Raw genomic sequence first — 26,385 nt, forward strand, 5'->3', positions numbered from 1 at the left:
AGAGAAGACGTCCCCTGTGAGTCACTGAATAACTGCACTATAATCACCTATAAGGTCTGCAGGTGTACAGTCTAATCTACCGCTATATGATCAGTGCTGAGGGAGAGAACTGCTCTGTGTATAGTGGATGTTATGCAGTAATAGTATAAGGGGGTATAAGTCACTATGTGGTGAAGATCTGGTGGGAATATTTGTTTCCTATATAATGGTAATAGTTAATGCGGGCGTGGCTATGGGGGCGTGGCACATTGCCGTGACTGTCCCTCTTTCCTCCAAACAAAAGTTGAGAGGTATGATATATATATATATATATATATAAGCTGCCAGACCCCCACCAAACTCAACTTCTGACATATCTCTAGGGCACATCACAAGTTATATAAAGTTATATATATATATATCCTCTTTAAGAAAAGTCTTTCTGCATCTAAGAACATGATTCTCCATAACTGATTTAATCCCCATGAGGGGAAATGACTTCAGTGACTGTAAGCAGCAGCCTCTATGACGTCCCTGCATCTAGCAGCACGGACACCGCGCTATACGTCTGTGAGAGAACACGACGCTGAGGCAGATGCGGCTGCTGTGACTGGAGATCCCGCCAGTCAGGTGGCAGCGCCCAGCACAGTGATAGAGGGACAGCGCTCACTGCCTCAGCCCCGCTGACAGGACGCCTTCCCGCCCATGGATGAAGAGGGGGAAGACGAGGAGACCCAAAATAATGCTCGGAGCCGGCCGGTAAGCGCGGGGAGGCAGGAGGACGCAGCGTCATGACGTCACAGCCCCCATGTTAGGGCGGAAGTAAATAGAGAGACAGCGGGATGTTCATGTCCTTTGTTTAACCCTCTCGCAGCCACAGACCTCCAGGGCACTGACTATAGTGCTCACTGTGTCGCACCTTGAAAGGTTTTGCAGTCTTGCAGAGAGTCCCTATTCTGGACTATGGTTTATATAAATTTGCTGTTTATAGGCAGGGCTTCAAGGGGTTATCCAGCCTTATAAAAGGGTGACCTTTATGGACATTAAAATGTAACGTAAAAACCTTCACACTGAGTAAAACGGGCGGAATTCTGCGGCAGAGTTCTCAGCTGGGAATCCTGCCTGCTTCAGTGTGTCAATGGGAAGCCTCGCGTGCCTTCTCTCTCCGACGTTCTTTAAGGGCGGGTTCACACTACGGAAACCGATCGGAGAATTTCCGATGGATTCCGTAGCTCGTAGGCTGCGCGCCTCTCTGCCCGTGCCATAGACACCATTCTATGCACAGGCGGATTCCGCATTCCACCCAAAAAATTGACACGCCGATTCTTTCGGCGGATAGCAGAATCGGGACGCTCATAGAATGGTGTCTATGGAGCCAGCCGCAAGGCGCGCGGCTGTGAACAGGTACAAGCTACGTAATCCGTCGGAAATTCTCCGCTCGGGTTCCGTAGTATGAACCCACCATAAGTGTCAGAGAGCAGAGGTGCATGAGGCATCCTATTGACACATTGAGGTAGGCTGGATTCTGCGTCTGGGGTTCCTCCTCAGAATTCCGCCTGATTTACTCAGTGTGAACGTACCCTAAGGGGACAAACACACTTGCCGGATCCGCAGCAAGACCTCTCGCTGCAAATACGCTCGCTGCGGATCCCGGCCTTATTGTTTCAATGTTAGACAAAATCCCTGCTGCGAGTTTGTCCCCAGCCCGCCCCATTAACCCCCGGCCGCCAGAGCATATACTTTACCTGATCCTGGCTCCGGCTTGCTTCGGCAGTTCCCGGAGTCTTCAAGCTGGAGCCGGGATCAGGTACAGTATACGCTCGCTCCAGTGCCCGCCCGCAGCCCGGCCTCTCATAGACTGCCGGCGGCGAATTCCACCCCTCTTGCTCTGTGTGAACGGGGCCTAATAGTGCAGTGAAACTCTCCAATATCTCTTCAATCTTTCATCATCTAACTCTGTACTGCTCCTCCCCAGGTGCTGGGAAAAGCTGCATCCAGTCCTAGAAAACTAATAGTGCGTTTATACAGAACGATTATCTTTTGATTTTTCGCGATAATGATCACATTTGAGCGATAATCGGCTCCTGTAAACACAGCGAACGATCAAGCAACGATCGATAAATCGTTCATCATGATCTTTCAACATGTTCTCAAATCATCGTTGGTCGTTCACTGAAAATTAGCAGATCGCTTCGGCTAGTCTTTTACCCTATGTGTGAGATGGGCTTAAGCGATCTTAAAACGATTGCAATATCGATTTTTCCAAACGATATATTGTTCCGTCTGATCGTTATAACAAACACATCTTTGAAATCGTTAATTGTTCGTTTAGGCGAATTATCGCTACGTGTAAACGGACCATATTGCTGCGTTTACAAGGAGCAATAATTCGCCCGATCGTACAATTAACGATTTTGAAGTAACAATTTTTTTTTTTATAACAATCAGCATTTAGACGGAACAATATATTGTACAGAAGAATCGTTTTGCGATCATTTTGCGATCGCTTAAGCCTATCTTGCACATAGGTTAAATCGGCAAACGACTGTTTACACAGAACGATCTGCGAAATTTTTGCAAACGACCAACAACGATTTGAGAGCTTGTTCAAAGATCAAAATGAAAGATTTCTCGCTCATTGCTTGATCGTTCGCTGCGTTTACACTTACGATTATCGTTTGAATTCGATCGTTATCGTGCAAATTCGCACGATAATCATTCCATGTAAACGCAGCATAATGGTGCGTTTACACGTAACGATTATCGTGCGAATTTGCGCGATAAGGATCGAATTCGAACAATAATCGTACGTGTAAACGCAGCGAACAATCAAACTACGAGCGAGAAATCGTTCATTTTGATCTTTGAACATGTTCTCAAATCGTCGTTGATCGTTGGCAAAAAATTCGCAGATCGTTCCGTGTGAACAGTCGTTCGCCGATTTAACCTATGTGCAAGATAGGCTTAAGCGATCGCTAAACGATCGCAAAACGAATTTTCCATACGATATATCGTACCGTCTAAACGCTGATTGTTATGAAAAATAATTGTTACTTCGACATCGTTAATCGTACGATTGGGCCAATTATCGTTTCGTGTAAACGCAGCATTAGAAAAGACTATTCATTAATCATGTTTAACCAGCTGCTTTTTATCAAGTGCAATTTAAAACAGGCAGTTTTCTAGAGGTTTTTTTCCAGTGCATTTTTTCTGGGATTCTAAAATGCAAATGTGGAAACATGGCCTTAAAGGGGTATTCCCATCTCAACTAATATAGTTAATCTTGCTCGTCAAGTTGTATATTTCTGCAAATACATTCATATAGTAAACTTGCTTCTCATGATATGCCTGTTCTTTCCCTCCCAGTGACACTTTGAGCCAGGTGATTGTGATTCCTATTATTTTATCATCAGTAATGTTTTATTGTGTATTTATTTTATTGTGTATTTATTTATTTCAGGGATGGTTGCTGCTCCTTACTATGTGCGCTGCAGGTATCGGTGGCACTTTCCAGTATGGTTACAATCTCACTATCATCAATGCACCCACAACTGTACGTAGGCTGGAGAGACCTTTTTATATGTATAAATTATTATACTGGATTAACCTTATTTTGTATCACAGTGTGCCCAAAATTATGAAAATGCCTTAACCCCTTCAGGACCGTGGACGTAACTATGCATCCTTTTTTTGCGGGGTTTTCCCGCTCAAGGACGTAAAGTTACTATCTGGGATGAAACAGGCGCAGGACCTGCACCCGTGTCATCCCGTGGCAGGTCCCAGCTGTCAGTGATAGCCGTGCCTGGATCGCGGCAGTTAACACTATAGGTGCTGTGATCAGGCCGATCGCAGCACCTATAGTGTTGAATAGAGGGAGAATTTTCCCTCTATTCCTATCGGGGCCATGCAGAAGAGATCGCACAGCTCGATGGTTGCTATGTTATGACACAGGAGGTTTCCCTGAAGCCTCCTGTGTCATAACTATGGTGGCTGGACAGACTCAGCCTAAGGGTGGGTTCATACTGAGGAATTCTCGCGGATAAAATCCGCGGAATTCCGCAGTATGTCCGCACACATGGCCGGCGGAAAGGCGCGCGGCCGTGCGCGCGGACATACTGCGGAATTCCGTGAACATTATCCGCGAGAATTCCTCAGTATGAACCCACCCATAGGCTTAGCCTGTTCAGCTTTGCCTGTTTTACAGGCACATTACAATGCAATGCAGATCTGGCAATCAAATAGAGATGTCAAATAGTGATGCCCCCATGGTGGGACAGTAAAATAAAGTAAAACAGTAAACATAAAACACACACACAAATAAAAATAAATAAATAAAAAGTACACAACACATAAAATCCCTATAGCCCCAATGTAATAATAAATGTAAAATAAATAAATAAAGTACAAATAGTCAGTATTGCTGTGTGCGTAATGACGCTGGCAATAAAATTATCACATAACTTAACCCGCACAGTGACGCAGAAAAAAAAATAATCAGAAAATCATCGGCCAAATTTTACCACTAGCCTAAAGTACAATATGTCACAAGATAACAGTTTCAGAATTGCTAGGAATGTCAGACTGGTCAGATTTAACCCCTTAACAACCGCGGGTATATAGGTACACCCCCGCAGCCTGTGCCTTAACACAAACAGGCGTACATTTACATCCGCAGTTTACCCGATCGCTGTGTGTACACACAAAGCGATCGGGTAAAGATGGCTGCTATAAGTGATAGCAGGCCATCTCTGGCCTTACACCCCCTGTGCCGATGATCCCTGGCTTTCTGGGTCATCCGTCTTAGACAGCACCAATTGCCGTTACTGTTTTGTGTAAAAGTGGCCATGGTGCCACTTCCCTGATTGTTGTTATTGGCCTGCCAGGACCGAATTCCCCGCTGCACACAATGGAGCGTGTGGCCGGAGCCGCACGCTCCATTGTGTGAACTGACAGGTTGACATGTCACTTTTTTGTGTGGCCACCAGCGATCCTGAGCGGAGCGCATGCTATGTGTATACACTCTGGATGGGATTTCCTCTAGCTTCAGCACAATGTAAGTAAAGTATTAAAAACAGCCGTGTTGCAAATCGTCAACAACGGCCATGATTAACACTTTACTCCGGTTGTGTGAACATGGCCTTAGACTGTATGAAGGAAGGGACACCCGAATTCAACCCCCAGAATGCCCCCCCCCCATCCTAGGAGTAGTGGGAAAATAGTTTGGGAACTGATCTTCCCAATGCTGGATAAAGGTTACCACCTGTATGTGGATAACTTTTATAACAGCATCCCCCTGTTCCAGTTGCTACTGTAGCTTGCAGCACGAGCCAAAAAAATCAAAGAAGCCTCCCAAGTCATCCGGTAAGACAACCAATGCCAAGGGGGGAGAGCAGGGGCTTTTTTTAGAGAAAATATGTTGTTGGTTAAAGGGGTTGTCCAGCGAAAAAATGTTTTCTTTCAAATCAGCTGGTATCAGAAAGTTAAATAGATTTGTAATTTACTTCTATTTAAAAATCTCAAGTCTTCCCATACTTATAAGCTACTATATATCCTGCAGGAAGTGTTGTTTGTTTACATTCAGACACAGTGCTCTCTACTGACATCTCTGGCGGAGTCAGGAACTGTCCTGAGCAGGAGAGGTTTTCTATGGGGACTTGCTGCTGCGCTGGACAGTTCCTGACTCCGCCAGAGATGTCAGTAGAGAGCACTGTTTCTGAATGTAAACAAACAACACTTCCTGCAGGATATATAGTAGCTTATAAATATGGAAAGACTTGAGATTTTTAAATAGAAGTAAATTACAAATCTATTTAACTTTCTGAAACCAGTTGATTTGAAAGAAAAAAAAATTTCACTTGACAACCCCTTTAAGTATAAGGAGAAACATGATGTCCTTATTTTGACCACAATTCAAAGAAATAGCACCACCCCTGTACCTGTGTGAGGTACCAGAACCGTGGCACACAAACCTGATTGTGTTCTAGACTACAGTCAGTATATGGGAGGAGTTGATCTCTCAGATGACTCCCCATAAAAAATAGCTTTAGAATCTTAGCCACTGAGTGTCTCCCTTCCCTTTAATTTGCTGTTCACTGCCTGTTGTTATTAGAAATCTGTCTCTAGTGAAAGCCTCACTATATTATAGGATTATAGTAAGTTAGTGTGTGGTTTACCATGTGCCCTGCGCAGGAAAGAGGGAATGAGAAGGAAGGCCTAATGAAGACTGGGCTCTGCACCCGCAAGCTGTGAGCTTACAGACAATCTGCACTGTCCATATAAGTTAATGGCATCCCTCTCAGCAGCAGGATTTATTGTAACCATTTGCTTGCTTTTCTGTTGCTTTCTTTCATTTATGATCACATGTATGCTGAAAGCCATTTCAGAAATAACCTCTTTTTCTCCCTGTGTCTTCTATAGTAGTATACTTAAAGGGGTACTCCAGAGAAAAAAATGTTTTTTAAATCAACTTTGTAATTTACTTCTATTTAAAGATCTTAACTCTTTCAGTACTTGTCAGCTGCTGTATGTCCTGCAGGAAGTGGTGTACTTTTTTCAGTCTGACACAGTGCTCTCTGATGCCACCTCTGTCAATGTCAGGAGCTGCCCAGAGTAGTAGCAAATCCCCAGAGAAAACCTCATTTTTCATCTATAGAATTACTTACATATTGCTAACTTTAAAGTCATTCAATGTCATTGAGTGTCATATGTCTCATTATGACTTTTCCCATTATATTCCCCTCACAGCATATTCAAAAGTTTGTGAATGAAACATGGCTAGAGCGCTATGGATCAACGCTGGACAGCTGGATAATTACTCTCATTTGGTCCATAATAGTCTCTGTGTTGCCCCTTGGTGGTTTCATGGGAGCCCTGCTTGCAGGTCCTATGGCGATCAGGCTAGGAAGGTAATCTATGTTTAAACTTTTAAATTATATATTAACAGTCACCTGCCCTGCACTTCCTTTCCAGCTGGTCTCCTAGTACCATTACTTACTCTGCAGTTTGTAGTGACAGTGAGAGTTTACAGAAGATGTAGCCCTGGGTGCACCCAGAGAAATTCAAGGTAAGTATTTAGATATTCTTTGTCCCTTCTCTCTGCGTTCTCTATTCCTCTCTTCTTTTTTTTCAAGTGATTGACTCATCACCTCCTACTCATTGCACTGGCATCCTTCAGAGGTTCAATAGGGTGTTGTTCTGAGCAAAGGGACTTTTGATCTCTGGATCAAGTCCATGTTTTGTGGGGATATCTTAACTTCCTACTAGCCAGGTTTATTCTTCTCTAGCAGACTCTAGAGAACACACACTCACGCAGCACCCCATCACAGTATACTCACTTCCTAGTTCCTAAGCTAGTCCAAGCCAACAGGACCTTGGTTAGCTCCTAACCTTCTTCCCCCTCACCACAGTCACATGAGCAGCAGCCTGAAGATTCTTCTCATTTGTCAATAATCACATGGTTCAGGGTTGGTGGCCAAAAAAAGGAAACCAGTACAGTTTACTCTTCTGAAGACGAGGGACATCTTCCAATTTCCTACTTTCTCACTAGACCCAATGGATCAGTCTCTTTGCCTAGAGGATACCTCATATTAAGGCCCCCTGACCCTTGCAGTTGTCTTTATCATTACTCCTTGGAACGAGTTTTCTCTTCTTTTCTTCCCTCCAGTCCTGCATTTCAAATGGGTCAAGGCAAAGTGAGTATCCCCAGACTCATTCTCAGGGCCTAGTATGCCGACCACTTGAGGTTGCTTCCAGGTGTGCCATGACTTCTTCCACTATTGCCCAACCTTCTTTCCTGTGATTCACTATTCTACCCCATTTTACCTCAGCTGTGTTTTTACCAGTGCAGCTGTTGAAGCCAAGGTTTTGAGGTTATGGTCTGATTTTGTCATCTAAATGATGCAGGTCTCTGCTCTTTTAGCCTTACACTCTTATGGCCCTAATCTGCCGAATATGTGCTAATAAAGACTCTGTGTAATAAAGACAGTGATCAGCCAATGACAACGATCATTGGCTGATCGAGTCTTTTGGTCCTGACCTAAAATCTTCCTTGCTTTTGTCCAGTCCTGCAGACGCCGCTTGAACTTCAGAGGAGGTCTCTGAAGCCAATAATTGGCCGGCTCTGCAGTTCTTGCGGCTGCTATGGGACTGCGCAGAAGCCAGAAAGATACCCGAGAGAGCGGGCAGAAGCATAGGGGCAATAGGTCTGTATGAACTTATTATTATTTTTATTTTAAACTGGCAGAGGCTGCATGGACATCACTAACAATATATATATATATATATATATATATATATATATATATATATATACTGTATATATATATATATATATATATATATATATATACAGCCCTTGCTGCACAATAGTGAAGCGGTTTAATAGGTTCAGTAAATGAGCTCCAATCTAGCAGATCTGCGCTTCCTTCAGACCGCTGAGAGTATGTATTCACAGGGACCTGCCAGAACCTTACATCGTAGCGGATCTCGCTGCAAAACTCACAGCGAGATTTCTGCTGCTAGTCATCCTGTGTGAAGGCACCCTCAAAGAAAGTTTGCAACAGGTACCCTTTAATTATTTTTTTTTTTTTTTCCCCTCTCTTTCTCTTGTAAGTGGAGAAAACAAGGAGGACATGGCTTTCCTCATTTCCCAGGTGGGGATGGCAAATAAAGGGTCACACTGTTAACCCTTTTTTGAAGAAGTCAAAGGGGTGGGGGAGTATTTATAAATCACATACCTGGCGTACACCAGCAGATTTTTGTACAGCTTGTCTTGTTTAAAAATCTGTGCCGACATTCACCCCGTTTGTCTGATGGGTGGGCAGGGAGGTGTGAAAAGGCAAGTCAGAGGTGTAGCCTCCTCCCGTGCCAAATTTATCAAGATTTATACCTTCAAGCAGGCAGAAATCATGGCCACAATCTACACCAGCTAAGAGCTGTACAGCAGCCTCAAATTCATTGGATTTACTGAGAGACGGTGTGGGTAGGTACAGGTACAGGTATGATAGTCTTGATAAATTCCCCCCATTGTGTTCCTCTGTGTCTTCCCCGCTCATTCAGCTGGTTTTCACTTCAAAAGTTGTATGCATTCCCTCTATAGCTCTGAGCAAGCAACAATTTCTACCTGTAGTAGACCTAGGATCTGGGCATATAAAGGTTACCACTATCCCCTCAGGCTATATATTCTCTCCCATGGGACTAGATTATTTCGGGGCTCCTAGAATAAACTCCAACACTGGCATCTCTCCAGCTGCTTTACAATAAAAGAGGAAAAAAAGAAAAAACTACCTGTAAAACGTTTTTGTCACAGAGCTCATTGGGGGACACAGCTTCCATCCCATTATGGTTTATGTTTTTGGGCAGGTTTTTTTATTATTATTATTATTATTATTATTATTATTATTACTCTTTACCTTCTATTGTCTTCTCCCTTTTTCCCTGCTGCTTGTGTACAAACCTATTATCTCAGTCTCTGTATGAGGGGTATAGCCTGTGTAGGAGGAGATAACACTTTTGTGTTAGCAGTAGCACATAATCATGGCTTTTTATGTCCCTTTTTATGTAACTAAAAGTACTTTTTTTTTTTTTTTTTCAGAAAGAAGTCTTTGCTGTTCAACAATCTTTTTATAATACTTTCTGCAATCTTATGTGGGTTCAGTCGGTATGCCAAGTCCTTTGAAATGATCATACTGGGGAGAATCTTAACTGGCATTAATTCAGGTGAAAACCCCTTTTTTCATAGGAGTAAAATAGTGACTAAAGGCACTATTAAACCAAGACATTATCGGCCGTATTAGGCCTATTATCAGTCGCTACGGCCAATAATCGCTTGGTGTAATGGCTCCTGTTGCCAACATGCTGATCCTTGTCTTTCAAGATGTTGAAAATAACTAGAACGATAGCGACGGTCTGCTGGCTATAGATATAAAGATCCCGCAGCTCCCTGCGGGCCCCCGGCTCTTACCCGCTCGCTGATGGCAGGTGTGACAGTGCCGGCAGCAAGCAGGGAACGAAGAGCAAGCGAGTGCTAATCTGACAGGTGGGCGCTCGCTTGCTCCTCCAGATAGGCCCATGTAATAGGGCCTTAAGGACCCTATTACACAGGACGATTGTCGTGAGAAAACTAATGATATCTTTTTGAATTTAAATGATGATCGTCTTGTGTTTATGCAGGCCTAAAAAACAATCGTTCATGTGTTGTCGATCGCATCTTTTACGCTGATCATAAAATCATTGTTAATCGTTCACTAAATATTCGCTAAATAAATATTCGCTAAATAAAACGTTCGTTCTTTTGCTGGGATTAAAAGGAGTGAATGGTCATAGTGATGATCATAGCCTACGACTATTGTTTTGTGTGTTATGGTGAACGATTTCAGGTCATTCCCAAAAGCTCTCGTTTGCGATTGTTTATCGGTAATTGTTAAAAATTGCTTTGTCTATTAGGACCCCAAGACTCCATTGCACGGCCCAACGTAGTGCCCCAAGTACAGTAAATTCTGATCACCAAGATCAGCACTCGCATGCAGGGCCTTTGCTTGCGTAGCTCAATAGATTGTGTGGCCTCTTAGCTTCATCATAGTCGCCCACACATACTCATTTACACAGGAAGATGTGCAGGTGACTAGCAATAATATAAATGATCGCACTTAACATGCAAACAGCCAATGAACAAGAGATTTCTTATTTGTTGGCTGATCGTTGACCCTTTTACATGACCCGATTATTGGCATTGCGGGGGGCCCAAGTAAAATTACCCTAAGGATATGTTCACACATGTTCTTGCCTCTTGCACTGCATTGAACTCTATCTAGAACAACAGCCATTATTGTGCCACCCAAATGTGCCCGTAATCCAAATAAAATAAAATGATGTTGCAATATCAGCCACTGAAACATGTCAAACAATGGCTGTTGGTTATACATAGTGTGAACATAGCCTAAATCAGAACAATGTGTACCTCTGTTTGAGAAAGTATGACTCTTTATTCACATTTTTGTCTTTTCCCATTTCTTCAGGGGTCAGCATGTGTATTCAACCTATGTATCTTGTGGAAAGCTCCCCTAAAAATCTTCGTGGCACAGGAGCTCTATCATGTGCTATTAGTACTACTATTGGGTTGATCATGGGACAAGTAGTAGGACTCAGGTAACATGGTCAAACATTACTGAGAGTAATAATGTTTTTTTGTTTTTTTTTTATATTGACTTAAAGTGAATTTGTCAGCTGCAAATCACGTTCCAAACTGCTGAAACTTTTGGATAGCTATTAGGTCAAGGACATACACAATCTCTCATATATTGTAGAAACATGCTTTTATTTTGGAATGTGAATTGCAGCTGACAGGTTCACTTCGAAGGGGTTGTTCACCCCATTTTTTTTTTCTTTCAAATCAACTAATGCCAGAAAGTGCCAGAGATTTGTAATTTAATTCTATTAAAAAAAACTCAAGTCTTCCAGTACTTATCAGTTGCTGTATGTCCTGCAGGAAGTGGTATTCTTTCTAGTCTGAGGTTTTCTTCAGGGATTTTCTTCTGCTCTGAACAGTTCCTGTCATGGACAGAGGTGGCAGCAGAGATCAGTGTGTCAGACTGGAGAGAATACAACACTTCCTGCAGGACTACACTGCACTACATACAGAGGTTGGACAGAATAAGCAGAACACCCCTATTATCACATAGTCCCGTTGAACTCTTCTTGACTCTTCGCTTCTTCACTGACCAGAGTTGAAGGATGTGTCAAGGCCTGCTGTTTTCTTACTCACAACTTATTAGAGTTGCAAAACATCTGCACATAGAAGTAGCTGTGGTCGTCAAAACTTGATGTGTCAGAAGAGCACTTCATTAAATTGTAGCAAAAACCCACAAAACAACCCTCAGGTTATTGTATAGTGCCCCTAAACTTGCATTAAATGCTGCAGTAATATAATATTATTCAAGCAGAATTGAGCTGCGGGTCAGCATTCTCTATAGGGCTGCTGGAAAGAACCATGGGGGGTGGGGAATCATAGGGGTCTAAGCAGTTGGACTCCCAGCAATCATCTGGTTATACCCTGTCCTATGTATAGGGAATACCAAGCCCAGATGAGAATACCCCTTTAATAGGAAGCATATATCAGTCTTTGGTATTTTCTTCTGTATATACCATTAGATAAATATTTACAATGTTGTAGATTATGTTAATAACATATAAGTTATATATCAAACATAACATTTTAGTAGAATTACCTAAACTATAATATTTATTATTGTAAACAATATGCTGCTCTGAAAGTACTTGAAGTCATCAGGTTAAGTATGTGTGTACATTAGTAGAAATTCAAGAGAAATTGTAGAAATAAGAATCTTGTTGTCTTATAGAAGGTTTTGTAGCCTTTTGTTTTCTTTATTCCACAGATCCTAAAACACCAGTTCTGGAACTTTATTGTGTACACTTGGTTAACATGCGTTATTAGTGCTTTGGGTCCTATTACAGGGCCAAGTACGGCCCCATCATTTTAGTAAACGAGCGCCGATCTGCTAGATCAGAGCTTACTTACTTGACCTATTACACGGCCTGAAAATCGGGAAGCAAGGGCTGCATAGACATTGTTAGCGATGTCCATGCAGTCCTTGCCCAAACATTTGACACCTTACTTCTTCCCGCTCCCAGTCTTCTCTCCTGTGCTCAGCAGCTTCCCAGTCCCGGCCGCTGCATCGTCTAAGCATCCTGTCAGCTGACAGGCCGCTGAGCCAATCACAGGCAGGACAGCAGCGGCCTGTGATTGGCTGAGCAGCCTGTCTGCTGACAGGACGCTCAGCCGTTGCAGCTGCCAGGACCGGAAAGCTGCGGAGAGAAGACCAGGAGCAGGGAGAGGTAAGGGATCAGGTGTTTGGGCAATTGTTGGCAGCGCATCACTGTTACATGTAGCGATGCACGGCCAGTGCCCGATGATTTTAGGTCCCAACCTAAAACAACGATCAGCCAATGATCGTTGTCATCAGCCAATCATGGTCTCTATTACACGGAAAGATAATCCGTCGAATCGGTGCACAACAGTCACCTCTGGAATGATACAATAAAAAATTGTTTTTTTTCTATAGGGCCTGCTTCACACATCTGTGGCCATTTTTATGATCAGGGAACACTGATCTTAAATCCTTTTAGGAGACTTCAGGAAACCATCAGTGTTTCCTGGTCGTAAAATGGATGTGTAAAAAAAAAAAATCATAGTCACCTTCTAGCGATGTGTGCACATGTGTGACTTCACAGGTAGCGGCCTCTTACGGACGGAATTAAAATGCTGCCTCCGGCCACAAGAGGGATTGACAGGGGCCCAGTCTGGTCAATCACAGCACCGCATTTAAAGGAGAGGTCCGGTGTAAATTTTTTTTTTTTTTTTTTTTTTTCTCTTTCTCAACGCTTTTATTGGAGAATAAAGAAGTGCACAGAAAAGGATGTACAAACAGTAGGAGCGGGCATTCCGCTCGGTAGAAAATCAGAATCATATTAGAGAGCACTGCCAAGTTGAGCTAATAGTAGAAAATATTCAGAGCAATTATGACCGTACAGGTCACTACATACATAGCAACTTATTAGCAAATTAGCGGAGAGGACAAGAAAACCAAGAGAACGAAAAAGAAAAGGAGGGGGGGGGGGTGCCAGCGCGGTCCGAGCGATAGAGAAAAGGTTCATTGAAGAAATGCGAGCCAGAGAAGGTTCAGGCCTGATGCGCTATAGCCCAATTTTTGTAAGCTGGAGAGTCTAGCCTGGCAGTGGGCACAGTTTTATTATGATATTCTGCTTTGAGTTCCTCCATTCTCTGCAATCGCAGGATTTCCTCAAACCAGTCAGTCATTGTAGGGGGGACATCTGATTTCCACCTCCTGGGGATCACTATTTTAGCGGCTAGGAGGAGGAATTTGGCAAGTCCCTTCTTGAGTTTGGCAATCGACCCAGGTAGAATCAGCAGCAAGAGCGTGGCAGGGTCATTTACTAAAGTCAGTCCCGTAATCTCCTTTATAATGGAAACCACTTCTATCCAGAAACTCTGTAGTCTATTACACCCCCACCATATGTGGGACATAGTTCCCCTAGCTATCCCACATCTCCAGCAGATGTCAGTGACAGAAGGGTATAGTCTGTGGAGCAAGGTCGGCACTCTATACCATCGCGAGAGAACTTTATAGCAGGTCTCCTGAGCACTGCTGGAGACCGAGGATTTGTGGCAGAAGAACAGCGCCTTTTCCCATTCCTCCCTAGAGAAAGTACGGTTCAGTTCCGCCTCCCACCCTAGCTGAAAGGTCGACTTGAACGAGTCCCCCGTTGCATTTAGTAAAGCGTATACGAGAGATACAGTGTGTTTGACAGGTTCCACCTGAACACATAATTCTTCAAATGGCGTGAGTTGTCTGTGAAGGTTGGCGCTAGTGGCTATAGATCGATAGAAGTGCGACAGCTGCATGTATTGCCAGCTAAGCCTGGGGGTCCTATCTGACTCGGGAACCAGAGACTCAAAGGGACTAAGAGACGTAGAGGTACAGACCTCTTTGAAGAGGAGGTGATGTCCTTTAGGGAATGTCAGGAAGAGTCGGTCAGTATGACCTGCTGGGAAATCTAAATTATGCGTTATGGGAGTGAGCGGGCCATCAGCTGAGTACAGGAAGCTACCGACTTTCTTGTAACGAAACGTCAGCAAGACCGTGCGGGATATCAAGGGTAGGGACGTCAATTGTGTACCTGTCCACGAGGCGGGTTTAATCCACAACAAGGATGGTAGAGAGTACGGGGACATGTAATTTTCAAAGCGTACCCACAATTTCGAATCAGAGAAGTGGAATCCATCAAGGACTCTAGTTGCTACTGCCGCTAGATAATATTTGCGGGGGTCAGGGAGAGCCAAACCGCCATCCATCTTTGCCAAAGAAAGTGTGGATCTCGCCAGACGGGGGCGTCTACGCTGCCAAATAAAATGGGAGAAAAGGCGGTTCATGGCCTGAAAAAAGGAGCGGGGGAGCTGGACCGGGATAGTTTGAAAAAGGTATAACAACCTCGGAAGGAGGTTCATTTTAATAATATTAATTCTGCCCAGCCACGAAAAATCCCTCTTATCCCATTTGGCGAGATCCACCCTAAACTGAGACAACAGCGGGGCGAAATTTTTCTCATAGGTGGTAGCTAAGTTGGCCGGGATGTGGACTCCCAGATATTTAAAAGAGGAAGTGCGCCACACGAAGGGAAAGTGCTGCATCAAGGGACGAATGGAATCGTGGGGCAAGGAGACATTCAGGGCAACACTCTTGGAGAGATTTATTTTGTAGTTACTAATTTTACTGTAAGCGTTCAAGATGTCCATCAGAGCCGGCAGGGAACTCTCTGGCTCCGTAATGTACACCAGGAGGTCATCTGCAAAGGCTGAGCATTTAAGGTGCATCTCTCCAAGCTTGATTCCCACAACATCGTCACTCGACCTAATGGCCCTTAGCAGATGCTCCATCACTAGTACATAAAGGAGCGGGGAAAGGGGGCATCCCTGTCTGGTGCCATTAAGAATTGTGAACGGGGCAGACAACGTTCCATTTACTCTAATTTGCGCCTGCGGGCGTCCGTATAGTGCCATAATCCTATCCCTCATCACCGTTCCCAGCCCAACACCCCCCAGTACACCCTCCAGGAAACCCCAATCCACCCTGTCGAATGCCTTCTCCGCGTCGAGCGACAAAAGCATACACGGCGCGGCGGAGGCATGAACAAACTGAATAGCAGAGAAAGTCTTCAGAGTATTGTCTCTGGCTTCTCTGGAGGGGACGAACCCCACCTGGTCAGGGTGGATCAGGGTCTCCAGCAAGGGCGACAGTCTCTGAGCCAGCATTTTAGCATAGAGCTTGGCGTCCGTGTTTATAAGGGAGATTGGCCTATAGCTCGCACATAGGTTGGGGTCCTTTCCCTCCTTGGGGATAACAGTGATATGCGCTGTGAGGAAGGAGGGCGGGAAGGGCGAGGAGGAAGAGACACCATTAACAGCTGCTAATATGTGTGGGGAAAGATCCGATTGCAGGAGTTTGAAAAACTTGCTAGTATAGCCATCAGGGCCTGGGCTCTTACCCGTAGGTAATGCCGCAACAGCAGTAGCCAGTTCCTCAGAGCTGAACGGGTTGTCCAAATCCGATAGGATTGACGAATCTAGCCGTGGAAGGGCTGTGCGAGCGATGTACTGGAGCACATCCTCTTTAGGCGCCCCTCCCGTTGCCGAAAGTTGGTATAAGTCAGAGTAGTAGGTTTTAAAGGAATCGAGGATCTCAGAGGTGAGTCGCACCATCTGGCCGGCTGAGTTCTTAACAGATTGAATATACAAGGAGGCCCTTTTGTCCCTTAACGCCCTCGCCAGCAGGCGTCCCGACTTGTTTCCATGCTCGTAGAATGCACTCGCACAGATTTGCCTGTACCGGTGGTGTTTTTTATCTATAAGTGTCCTTATTTCCTCGCGTACTCGGATCAGGTCTCTAAAGTCCCCGTCAGCTAACGTCATTTTGTGTTTCAATTCCAACGTTTGTAGGGTGTCTAGTAGTTTGCGCAGTTTGCCTGCTGCCTCTCTCTTTAACCTAGACCCATGCTTTATCAGCGTGCCCCGGAGCACGCACTTGAGAGCCTCCCACTTCACCTGCGGGGCAGTGACATCCAAGACGTGATCCATCGCAAACTGACTTATCACCGTCTTTAGTTCCGTGAGACACAGCGAGTCACTAAGTAACGACTCATTGAGCCTCCAGGAATATGTTTTCTCAGGGGTCCGGGGCAAAGAGAGCCTGCAATGAATCGGAGCATGGTCAGAGAGGAGTATGTTACCAATGGTAACAGAGCGTATTCTATCTAAAAGATGGTGGTGTAAAAAAATGTAGTCTATTCTACTGTATGTGTTGTGCACATTAGAGTAGTGAGTATAATCACGAACATCTGGATGGGCTAGTCTCCAACTGTCACACAATTGCAAAGCATACAGGTCTTTCTTAATTTTGTTACGCTTGTTACTTGGAAACGAGGAGAGACCCGAGGACGTGTCTACAGATGGCATTAGTGGGACGTTTAAGTCTCCGCACAGAATCAGATGACCCCGCTGAAAGACATTAAGGTCGTCCAGGGCCTTTGCTAAGAACGTTTGTTGGCCTTGGTTTGGAGCAACACAGAAAAACATAACGTGCCTCAGGGTCAGTCCTCGTCTCGATGACTTGACATGGCAGAGATTTATGCAGCAGAATTGCAACCCCTTTAGATTTACCCTCCGGATTACTACTGCAAAACCACTGTGAGTAATAACGGCTACTTAGCTTAGGGATTGTATCTGAGCGAAAATGTGTTTCCTGGATACACAGGATTTGTGCTCTCATCTTATGCATTGCATATAGGATTTGCGACCTTTTCTCAGGGATATTGAATCCTTGAACGTTCAAGGATGTAATATTAAGCGTCTCCATGAGAAAAAGAGAGGCTGCTAATGGAGCAATGCACAACAGGAGGCCTTAAGTAATCGCTTGACAGACCGCGCTGGCACGGGGAGAGGGAAGGGAAAAAAGAGTGAAAAAGGGGAGAAAGAACAACAAAACAGCAGCACCAAAACTTAGGTGGCATTATGTCTAACACGTACAATTTTTGTACTAAAACTAACAGATGTACAATATTCATCTGAGTACCTATTGGGGGGAACAGGTAACCAAACTCGGTCTAGGAGTCGTAACAGACCTATATTAAGAGCTAAACTATAGAGTATGAAACTAGGATGGGGGGTTGCATCTTCTCTAAGGTATCATCTAGGGGCAGACTGTGTCAAAAGAACATACAAACAGCAAGTCGGGGGCATCGCACGCGACATTTAGTCCCTGCGGGCATCAGCGGTCAGAACCCGAGCGAGACGCACTTCTTCGCCTCCTTCTGGAACGCTGCGGCCTCGGGGGTTGGGACCTGAATGCGTCCTGGGTTGAAGAGGTATCCGGTCGCCATCCAACCATCAGGGGATTCAGCAGGATCTCTTCCCATTCCGGGAGCGAGACTGGGGGAAGTTCGAGAGTCTGCAGAAAGGTAGACAGGTCACCGGGGGATCTCAGGGTAGCAGACTTGTCAGAACTTCGGGCAAACAGGGCAAAGGGGAAGCCCCAGCGGTATGTAATGTTCCGGGATTGCAGAAGAGCCAACAGTGGCTTTAGCGCAGCTCGCAGACGAAGAGTACGCCTGGAAAGATCCGGGAAGAGCGAAAGCTTGGCTCCATCGAATTCCACTTCGGGCAAGAGACGAGCTTTCTGCATGATTTCCTCCTTCACTGAGAAAAAATGAATCCTACAGATCACGTCCCGCGGTCTGGCTGGGTCTCCACTCTGCGGTCTGAGAGCTCTATGGGCACGATCAATATCTATGTGAGTTTCTGGCGGGCGCCCAAGAAGTCCATTGAAGATACCCAGTAAGGTTGGAAGTAAATCTGCTGCCCGCGTGGCCTCCGGCAGACCCCGGATCCGGATATTATTGCGCCGGTTCCGATTTTCAAGGTCATCCATATGCGCTATAAGCGACTGCTGTTGAGAGGAATGGGCAGAAATCTGTGCTTGCATTTCAGTCAGGGATTGCTGCACTGACGTTTGGAAAGTTTCAAGGTCATTCACCTGGGTTTGCAAAGTAGAAATGTCCGCTTTTACTAGACCCAGGTCTTGTTTCCAAGCGGCTTTCAAGTCCTGCGCCATTGTCTCAATGTCTTGTTTAGAGGGTAAAAACGTCAGCAGTGCTTGGAGCTCAGGGTGAGCACTGAGAATAGCTGCTGCGTCCCCCTGGGGTAATGTCTCCGACATCAGGGGTGGTTTGGGGCTGTGTATGGTTGCCACGGTCACACTGGCCGCCACCGCTTTGGGAGCCGTTCGGGACGGGAGGTGGGCAAGACAGGGTAGTGAGGCCATTATGCGTGCTGGGGGGTGCAGCTCACGGGTACTGGGGGCCACTTGCCCAGTCTGGCAACACAGGGCTGGAGAGCTTGAGGCGCTGAGAGGGAGCTGCTGTGGGCCCGGGATGGCAGGGGGAGACAAAGTCACAGGACAGCGTCCCCTGGCGGGATCAGGGGGGCGCTGAGAGCCCGTATGTGATGCTGCCAACACTGAGGTGGCGTGATCTGCAGCCACAGCACAGCTGTCCACTGAGGATGGGGGTGAATTGAGAGCTGAGTTTACGGAGGTGCTGGGTGCCTGAGAGGTGCCAGATCTCCTCACTCCCGGCACTGGGATGTTACTGAGAGGCAGGGGGTCCGGGCGCCGGCACAGGGCACAGTCAAGCTGGAGTGCTGGTGCAGAAGGACTGCGTGCATGCAGCACGTGGGGGCAAGATGGCCGCGCTCCCTTACCGGTCTGCTGTAGTGGGTCAGAGTCCCCAGACTGGTCCCCAGCCGCACCACCCAGGTTCCGGTCCTCCGGGCAGCTGTGCCCCGACGAGTCGCCAGTCTCCGTCGGCGTTTCCAGGCGCCGATCTTCTCCCTCAGGACACCGGCCCGCACGGCAAGATGGCGGAACCCCGTGACGCTGAAGAGGAGGGCCGCCGCACACGTCCCGCTTCCGCAGCCGGCGTCCTCCCTCAGGGTCAGTCAATGAGACGGGGGTTGCTGGAGAAGCCGGTGGGATCCGGTGGGCTGCGTCTCCCCGCCTGGTCTGCCTTTTCTCCTGCGTGCTCGGGACTGAGCAAGATGGCGCCCGCTGTCCGCTCTCACCCGCTGCGTCGTCAGGCAGGCTGGCCAGCGGTGAGAAATAGTTTGATATCGGTGTCTGAGGGGTCTGGGGCGCAGATGGCACCTTTGTGTGGGATTTCAGCTTCTTCAGCCCCATTAAAAAGCTCTTGGGACCCCCAAATGCTCAGGTCTGTAACGGAGCTCCTACTCCTTGCTTCCTTCTTCCTGCATGGCTAGCCACGCCCCCTCCCGGTGTAAATTTTTATTAAAGTATTGTATTGCCCCCCAAAAGTTATACAAATCACCAATATACACTTATTACGGGAAATACTTATAAAGTTGTTTTTTTTCGCTGCACTTACTACTAAATGAAGGCTTCACTACTAAATGAAGGCTTCACTTCCTGGATAACATGGTGATGTCACTTCCTGGATAACATAGTGATGTCACTTCCTGGATAACATGGTGATGTCACTTCCTGGATAAAATGGTGATGTCACGACCCGAATCCCAGAGCTGTGCGGGCTGTGGCTGCTGGAAAGGATGATGGCAGAGGGATGCTCAGTGTCCCTCCAGTGCCCTGTGTCCCTCAGTTTCCCCCTGCCATCATCCTCTCCAGCAGCTTCAGCCCGCACAGCTCTGGGAGTTGGGTCGTGACATCATCATTTTATCCAGGAAGTGAAGCCTTGATGCAGTAGTAAGTGCAGAGAAAAAAGCACTTTATAAGCATTTCCCCTAATAAGTGTACATTGGTGTTTTGGGGGGGCAATAGAATACTTTAATAAAAATTTTTGTCAGACTTCTCCTTTAACTGTATGCGTTCCTGATTAGGAGCGTGTACAGTTAAAAAGCCAGCATTGGCACCCAGCGGCACTTGCCGTAGCGCAAGCACTGGCCCAGGCTGCCATGTAATGCATCTGGAGTTCCAGACAGATTCTAGATGTGGATGTGGAGCTGTCTGGAATTCTGGATGCCCCCTTAGGATTCTATAAGGCATCCATGCCAGCAGGGCTGCCAGCAGGAATTTAAGGGCCCCATACACCCAAAGTGCCGACATCATCGCTGGGTAAACTAACAGACTGACAAAATATCCTGGCTTACTATGAAGAGGTGACCCCATTAATATAACACACATACATCATATACAGACAAAATACACACACTGTATATATTACATACATCATATACATACAACACACACTGTATATATCACATACATCATATACACACAACACACACTATATATTAAATACATCATATACACACAACACACACACTGTATATATCACATACATCATATACACACAACACACTGTATATATTACATACATCATATACACACACACAACACCCTGTATATATTACATATATTATATACACACACAACACACACTGTATATATTACATACATCATATACACACACACAACACACTGTATATATTATATATATTATATACGCACACAACACACACTGTATATATTACATACACACACAACACACTGTATAAATTACATACAGCCACACTTACAGACATAGACTCGTATGTACATTATATATTTACATCCATGCTACTAACACACAGGGCTGATTCTATCTTTTCTGCTGCCTGAGGCGAAAATTAAAATGATGTTCTGCAGCAGCTGAGGTGTAGTTTGAGGTTCTGCAGCGGCTGAAGTGTATTATAAAGTTCTGTAGCAGTTGAGGTGTATGAAGAGGTTCTGCAGCAACTGAGGTGTGTAATGATTTTCTGCAGCAGCTGAGGTGTATTATGAGGTTTTGAGCAACTGAGGTGTATTATGAGGTTCTGCAGCAGATGAGGTGTATTATGGTGTTCTGAAGGAGCTGAGGTGTATATTATGAAGTTTGGCAGAAGCTAAGGTGTATGATGAGGTTCTGCAGCAGCTGAGGTGTATGATGAGGTTCTTCAGCAGCTGAGGTGTATGATGGGGTTCTGCAGCAGCTGAGGTATATTATGAAGGTGAGCAGTGCTACGCAGACATCATAATACACCTTAGCTGCTGCAGAACCCCATAATGCACCTCAGCTACTGCAGAACCTCATAATACACCTGCTGTAGCCCTGCTTCTGTCTACACCTGGGACCCTGCTTGTCACAGTGAGCGGCTGACAGGCAGCAAAGAGCAGTGTGTGCGCGTGTGTGTGTGCAGTACAGCTGTCATCTTCAGCATGCCCCCTGGATTCTGGTTTGGCCCTGGGGCCCCTGACAGCTGTACTGCCAATACTGCCCTGATGGCGGCCCTGCATGCCAGTATTCCGGACAAATATAGGACATGTTCTATATTTTCCAGAGGTATTTTCTGTAGCAGACACCCTTCAGGAAAAATAATGAAAGGTATACATGCCCCATAGAACCCTATGGGCCCAGAAATGTATCTGGATTAGCTGATCCGGATATTATTACTGGACGGCCTACCTTTGTCAAGGTTGTAGAATATTGTTGTGGCACTGCAAATAGTTACGTATAAGTGATACAAAAAAAGCAACAATTTCAGTATATGTCTTAAAGACGCCTTTATATAAACGTTAAATGTTACTTCTATGGGCTTTTTATCTAATTTTAGAGAGATCTTGGGCAGCGAGGAGGTCTGGCCTCTTCTCCTAGCTAGCAACGTGGTTCCAGGGATCCTACAATTGATGACCCTCCCTTGGGTTCCTGAAAGCCCTCGATATTTGTTAATTGATCTGAAGGACAAGGATTCCTGTGAAGCGGGTAAGGATCTTGGCAATAACGAAATGTCGAAAATGCATAACGTTGTAGCCTTAGCATAACATAGCTGTCCTGTTTGTTAATCTTATTGGGGGAGATTTATCAAACATGGTGTAAAGTGAAACTGGCTCAGTTGCCCCTAGCAACCAATCAGATTCCACCTTTCATTTTCCAAAGAGTCTGTGAGGAATGAAAGGTGGAATCTGATTGGTTGCTAGGGGCAACTGAGCCAGTTTCACTTTACTGTCCCCATTGTGTCCAGCTTTACGTCGGTTTCGGGGAAGCTGTGATTTTAGTAGCGAGGTGGAGGAGATGATGGTGGAGCAGAGAGCGATACAAGGTCAGACACCAAAGAGCCTATGTGAGCTTATACGGGATCCATCCCTGCGAAGGCAGCTCCTCGCTATAGTGGTGCTCAGCAGTGCCATGCAGCTCTGTGGGAATGACTCGGTGAGACAAAACATAACCTGTCCTCTATACTTATTCGGCCATCTTGGACTCAGCATCACTCACTGATATTATATCTTTTATCATATTAGATGTATTTCTATGCAACCTATGTATTTCAAGCAGCTGGCATCCCCTCGGAAAAGATTCAGTATGTTGTGATTGGCACCGGAAGCTGCGAGTTCATCACCTCAGTCGCTTGTGTAAGTAATACTCTAATATATAACTTATGTTCTGTTAGAAAGGACTTGTCAGCTTTTCAGATATATTTTAAGAAAGTACGTTTTTTTCCCCATAAAATAATAATGCTCAAAGGGGTACTCCGGCAATTTTTTTTTCTTCTTTTTTCGTTATTTAGATTTATAATTTTTTCCTATTTAAAAAGCTCAAGTCTTCCAGTACTTATCAGCTGCTGTATGTCCTGCAGGAAGGGGTGTATTCTTTCCAGTGTGACACAGTGCTCTCTTCTGCCACCTCTGTCCATGTCAGGGAATGTCCAGAGCAGGAGAGATTTTCTCTGTGGATTTACTCTTGCTCTGGACAAGTTCCTGACAATGTAATTGTAATTTTTTTATGGTTCAAAATATTTTTATTAGCAAAGATTTTCACATAAACAGCGGTTATATCGGCAATGATAATATATGAAAGCTATACAGCGATGCGTTCGCCTATCAAAAACTAAAGAGGACATGGTCCCTTAGGATCAGAAAACTATAACAATAAAAATACAATGTAAACGGGATACACAATATTCAGGCGTGATATCTTTCCGGTATATTCCACCATGTATGAGGAAAGGTGGAAGGCTATGAGTCGTATCTAAGGCACATCTCCGGGCATAAGTGCAACGCATAGTATAACCTTATCTAAACAAAAAGAACAAAACAACCAAACACATCAAGACAGACATGTATACAAGAGGGGGGGGGAGTACAAAGAAGGGACAAGAAGGGAAAAGGGTAATTGTCATTTTTTAAATTTAATTTTGCATAATTATAAGGGCATTTATCTTGCCTGAGGTATTTTAGAAGCAATCAGAAATATGCTTTACAGCAAGCCCCATGGACAATAGGCAGCAAGAAAAAAGAAAAAAGGAGAAAAGAAAAACTTAAATGAAAAATAAATAAAAAATAATAATTCAATGGGCCTTTAAAAATAGCCTCACCCAAAAGGGTGTTGAATGCATCATCATTCATTAATTTATCAAAGGGTGTAAACTGCCCACAGCAACCAATCAGGGCTGAGCTTTCATTTTACTGAAACTGAAAGCTGAGCTGTGATTGGTTGCTGTGGGCATTTGCTGTGTGCGACAGTGTACTGACAGTCAGTAGACTAGTGTGAACTTTTAAACTGCCAAAATGTTCTGGATTGGCAACATTATCCGAACGCGAGCACTCGGCGCTTGATTCCTCACAGTTGCAGAAGTTGGATGCCGCCCTGGGGAGTCCTGGAAAACACGGATACAGCCATAGGCCACAGGCTGCAGTTCTCAAATGTGTTCTAAAATTTTGTTTGGGTCCCCACTATTTCTACTTACATTCTTTATTGGCACAATGCAGATATCTAAGAAAAATGCTCCAATATTGTTGTTTTCAAGGGGAATATAGATATCTACCTGAAATATCTCAGGAGAGCTTGACATAGTAGTCATTTTTTTTGAAGAATGTCTTCCAAAGACCAATATACACATTATATTATATATATTGTTCTTACTACTATTTTTATAATAATATGATGTACCTTACAATGATTATATCTTGCAGACTTTAGTCATTGATCGTCTTGGACGCCGTGTGTTGGTGATGGGAGGTTATAGCCTCATGTCTGTGTGGGCAGTGGTTTTTATGGTGGCCCTATCTCAGCAGGTACAGAGATAATGGAAAACATTGTAGTATTCGGCTATGTTCACACAACGTAAGTTTTATATTAATCACGGCCGTTGTTGCCAATATGCAATAACGGCTGTGATTAATACAAAACTTACATTGTACTACAGTCAGTGGGATCCCGGCTGGAGCGTATACACATAGTATACGCTCCAGCCGGGATCCCTAGCGGCCGCAGCAAAAACTGACATGTCAGTTTTGTGCAGCCGCTATTCATTGAATTTGCGGCCGCACAACACTGACAACTTACACAATAGAGAGTGCAGCTCCGGCCGCACTATCCATTGTGTTCAATGGTGAATTGGGATGCGGGTGCACACGGATGTGCCCGCATCCCAACTTAACAGAATTGAAGATCATCTGGCCGGTACTGCAGTACCGGCCGGAACAATCTTTACTGTTATCGGCCGTTCTGTCACAAAACGGCCGGTGTCTTACATAGTGTGAACCCGGCCTTCCACTGTAAATGTAAGACGGTCAGTATCAAATGGTCCTGTGTCTGAAACATTTATTGATATGATGAAACACGGATTACATGATGGGTACATATTAGTACAAAAGGGTATGTCAATGCTTGTCCAGAATCACTGAGTGACCTTGTGAACCAAGAACGTATACAAACTATATCCCAGCTCATATAAAACTGTCTAACAGTGTGTCGGTACGGGAAGCTGGGCTCGTGCACCCATTCTTTTAGTATGAACAAGAATTTTCATGGAAGGACAGTAGGACAGTATTGTAACCCCAACAAATCACTCTCAGGCTATGTTCTTAGACAATGATGTTTTGCTGCCATCTTTTTTGGACAGTTGTCAACGCCAAACGACAGCCTTACTTTGATAACAACGATTGCAAATAACGATCATGATTATTTTTTTGTAGCTGTAATTATCAAAAGACTTTTATCTTTTGCCATCAAAAAGATAGGCGCAAAACAACAGTGTGTGAACATAGCCTAAAACAGTATCGATACATAAGCTGTTATGCTGTGGTAGCCACATGTATAAAGCCATAGCCAATTTGTCCATAGTGTGAATATTAGCTTGTAATTTGTTACACTGCTCGGCTGCTGAATGCTGAACCACTATTAACCTAAACGAGTTCCCTGTTTCCTAGGAACACATTACATGGATGCCTTATCTCAGCATGGTCTGTATTTTTGCCTACATCTTAAGCTTTGGAATTGGTCCAGGTAAATATAGAACAGTAACACAAATGCATATGAATTGTCCAGGGGATGCATGTTCAAGCATTAAAGTGACTCTACCCATAATCTGCCCCCCACAAACTGCTTGTACCTTCGGATGTCTGCTTTTAATCCAAGATCTGTCCTGGGGTCCGTTCAGCAGGTGATGTCCTAAAAAACAACTTTTAACCTAGCAGCACTGTGTCAAACTGGCGTGGCCTAGAGTGTGTGCGCCCTAGGCCAGCGCAGGCCTAGGGCATGGGTGCTTTAGGCCACACCGGTTTGACTCACCACTGTTAGTTCAAAAGTTGTTTTTCGGACAATAACTGCTTCACCTGCCGAACAGACCCAAGGACAGATCTTGGCTTAAAAGCAGCTATTCGGTTGGGGGGGGGTGCAGATTGTGGGTACAGAGTCGCTTTAAGGGTCAGTTTACACTGAGGAATCGGCGATGAAATTCTGAGCGGTATCCCTGTTGCAGACTCCACTCAG

General features: G+C 45.0%; 1 protein-coding gene across 2 annotated transcripts in view; it reads left to right on the forward strand.

The window, feature by feature from the left end:
• Positions 1-557: 557 nt before the first annotated feature.
• SLC2A11 (solute carrier family 2 member 11) overlaps positions 558-26,385 on the forward strand; it is a 28,939-nt gene continuing 3,111 nt past the window's right edge. Inside the window, exons 1-10 of one of the 2 annotated variants that reach the window (XM_069961135.1) lie at positions 558-738; positions 3,440-3,532; positions 6,724-6,884; positions 9,572-9,696; positions 10,995-11,124; positions 22,229-22,377; positions 22,637-22,824; positions 22,914-23,024; positions 24,585-24,686; positions 25,824-25,899. In XM_069961135.1, the coding sequence (XP_069817236.1) occupies positions 685-738; positions 3,440-3,532; positions 6,724-6,884; positions 9,572-9,696; positions 10,995-11,124; positions 22,229-22,377; positions 22,637-22,824; positions 22,914-23,024; positions 24,585-24,686; positions 25,824-25,899 (1,189 nt within the window). In that variant the 5' untranslated portion in view covers positions 558-684. Of the gene's footprint in view, positions 739-856; positions 907-3,439; positions 3,533-6,723; positions 6,885-9,571; positions 9,697-10,994; positions 11,125-22,228; positions 22,378-22,636; positions 22,825-22,913; positions 23,025-24,584; positions 24,687-25,823; positions 25,900-26,385 lie in introns of those variants that run through there. The other variant, XM_069961136.1, reaches the window with a different exon arrangement.

This window comes from Dendropsophus ebraccatus, chromosome 3 (genome assembly GCF_027789765.1).
Source record: "Dendropsophus ebraccatus isolate aDenEbr1 chromosome 3, aDenEbr1.pat, whole genome shotgun sequence".
Taxonomy (NCBI): Eukaryota; Metazoa; Chordata; class Amphibia; order Anura; family Hylidae; genus Dendropsophus; species Dendropsophus ebraccatus.